General features: G+C 68.9%; 1 protein-coding gene across 1 annotated transcript; it reads right to left on the bottom strand.

Annotated features, from left to right (window-relative positions):
• Nucleotides 1-477: 477 nt before the first annotated feature.
• On the bottom strand, nucleotides 478-987 carry LOC147824278 (membrane cofactor protein-like). The gene has a single exon (XM_087189997.1). It carries the CDS (start codon nucleotides 853-855, stop codon nucleotides 478-480), a length of 378 nt encoding a protein of 125 aa, XP_087046123.1. The 5' UTR covers nucleotides 856-987.
• Nucleotides 988-1561: the final 574 nt, after the last annotated feature.

Raw genomic sequence — 1561 nt, 5'->3', positions numbered from 1 at the left:
GCGCGCCCAACACAGGCCCTGGAAGGCGCGGAGGAGGAGGGCAACGCCCGGATCGCGGACACTCAGGGCCGGCCCGTGACTGGCGGCACCAGGAGAGCAGTCAGTAGCCATGCACATCACATCGAGGTTTTAATAGCCGCAGCGCAGGCCGCGGGCTCAGGCCTTCCGGCGCAGGACCGACCAGCACACGCAGGAGCAGAGCGCCAGGACGCCGGCCAAGGCCCAGGCCGCCGGCAGCGGCACACAGGGGCTGGCACGCGGGCCGGCTGCGGGGGGCGCCTCGGGGGGCGGCGGGGGCGCCAGGCGCTGTGGGCCCGCGAACGGCCGTGCGGCTGCCGTGCAGGAAGAAGCCGGGGGCGCACGCGTAGGTCGCGGCCTCCCGGAACCGGAAGGCGCCCTTGCGGCCCAAGCGGCGGCCCTTCGCGACCTCGGGGGGCGGCGGGCACGCGACCCGCTTGCAGGCCGGGGCCTCCCGCTCTAGCGCACCTCCGACGCGTGCAGCTCGCACCGCGGGACCTCGCTGCCAGACAGGTAGAAGCCGGCGTCCATCTGGAGGTCGCACGAACGCTTGAAACACTGGTCCGCGGACACCGGCGACCACCGCCCGCTGGGCCTGCAAAGCGCCAGGGTGAGAATCTCCTGGCGACGCAGGTACCCCGGCCTGCACCGGAAGTCCACCCGTTCCCCGACATCGTAGGCGGCTTTGGTCGTGCCCACCAGCTCCATATTGGGGTACGTTGGGGGCTCACCGCAGGCGGCAGAGCAAGGAGAAGGCAGGACCCCCAGGCCCAGCAGCAGGAGGCCCAGGGAGCCCAGGGAAGGGCAGAGGCTGTCGCGGGGCTGGAGACGCGCCATGAGCAGCAGGAGGAGCAGAAACCGTGGTGTAGGCGGGCAGGGCAGCCCCGCTGAGCCTGGGCACTGGCCACAGTGCCCGCTCGGGTGGGGTCGGAGGACATCACAAGACCAAGAGGCTGCATTGTTGATGTAACTTCCTTGCCCACCTGTGTGTTTCCCCGCCCAGGGCCCCAGTTGTTCCCTGAGGTCGGGTCCCTGGGTGAGGCAGGACCAGGTGATGCAGGAGGGTTTGCCTGGAAACGCAGCCCCAGACGAGCATGCCTGGCAAGCAGGGTGGTGGAAGAGGCCGGAGGGCCCAGGTGAGGACTTAGAGAACCCGAGATGCGAAAGAAGAAATGGCAGTGAGCAATGCTTTCATAATGCGGGCGTGGGGGACCACAGGGCCCACATCCCAAGGTGGACGTGCTGGGAGCCAGGTGCAGAGGTGGTCCGTGGGCCCTGGTGCGCTCAGCGGCATCTCCTTGTTGTGCGGATGCTGCAGGTGTGCCCCTCCTGGCCTTCTTGGAAGGGGTGCAGGGGAGGAGCGGGTGGCTCACTTGGGGTGTGAAGGTGGCATCTGTGGGCTGCTCTACCCAAGCCCCGGAGAGGCTGAGGGCTGAGGTGTGGGCATCGGCAGCGCCCTGCGCTGGGCTCCTGGCCTGCCTATCAGGGTGCTGATCTTGGGATTTGCTCCCAGTTGGGCATGCTCGTTCCTTTGCTCCCTTCC

This window comes from Heterocephalus glaber, unplaced genomic scaffold (genome assembly GCF_053883595.1).
Source record: "Heterocephalus glaber isolate CG9 unplaced genomic scaffold, H.glaber_assembly_v1.0 deba00001550, whole genome shotgun sequence".
Taxonomy (NCBI): domain Eukaryota; kingdom Metazoa; phylum Chordata; class Mammalia; order Rodentia; family Bathyergidae; genus Heterocephalus; species Heterocephalus glaber.
Note: the sequence above shows the minus strand (reverse complement) of the source record. Positions and strands in the feature narration are given on the sequence as shown.

Excerpts from the sequence above, each read along its gene's own strand:
- LOC147824278 (XM_087189997.1), bottom strand. The coding sequence starts at position 855 with ATGGCGCGTCTCCAGCCCCGCGACAGCCTCTGCCCTTCCCTGGGCTCC.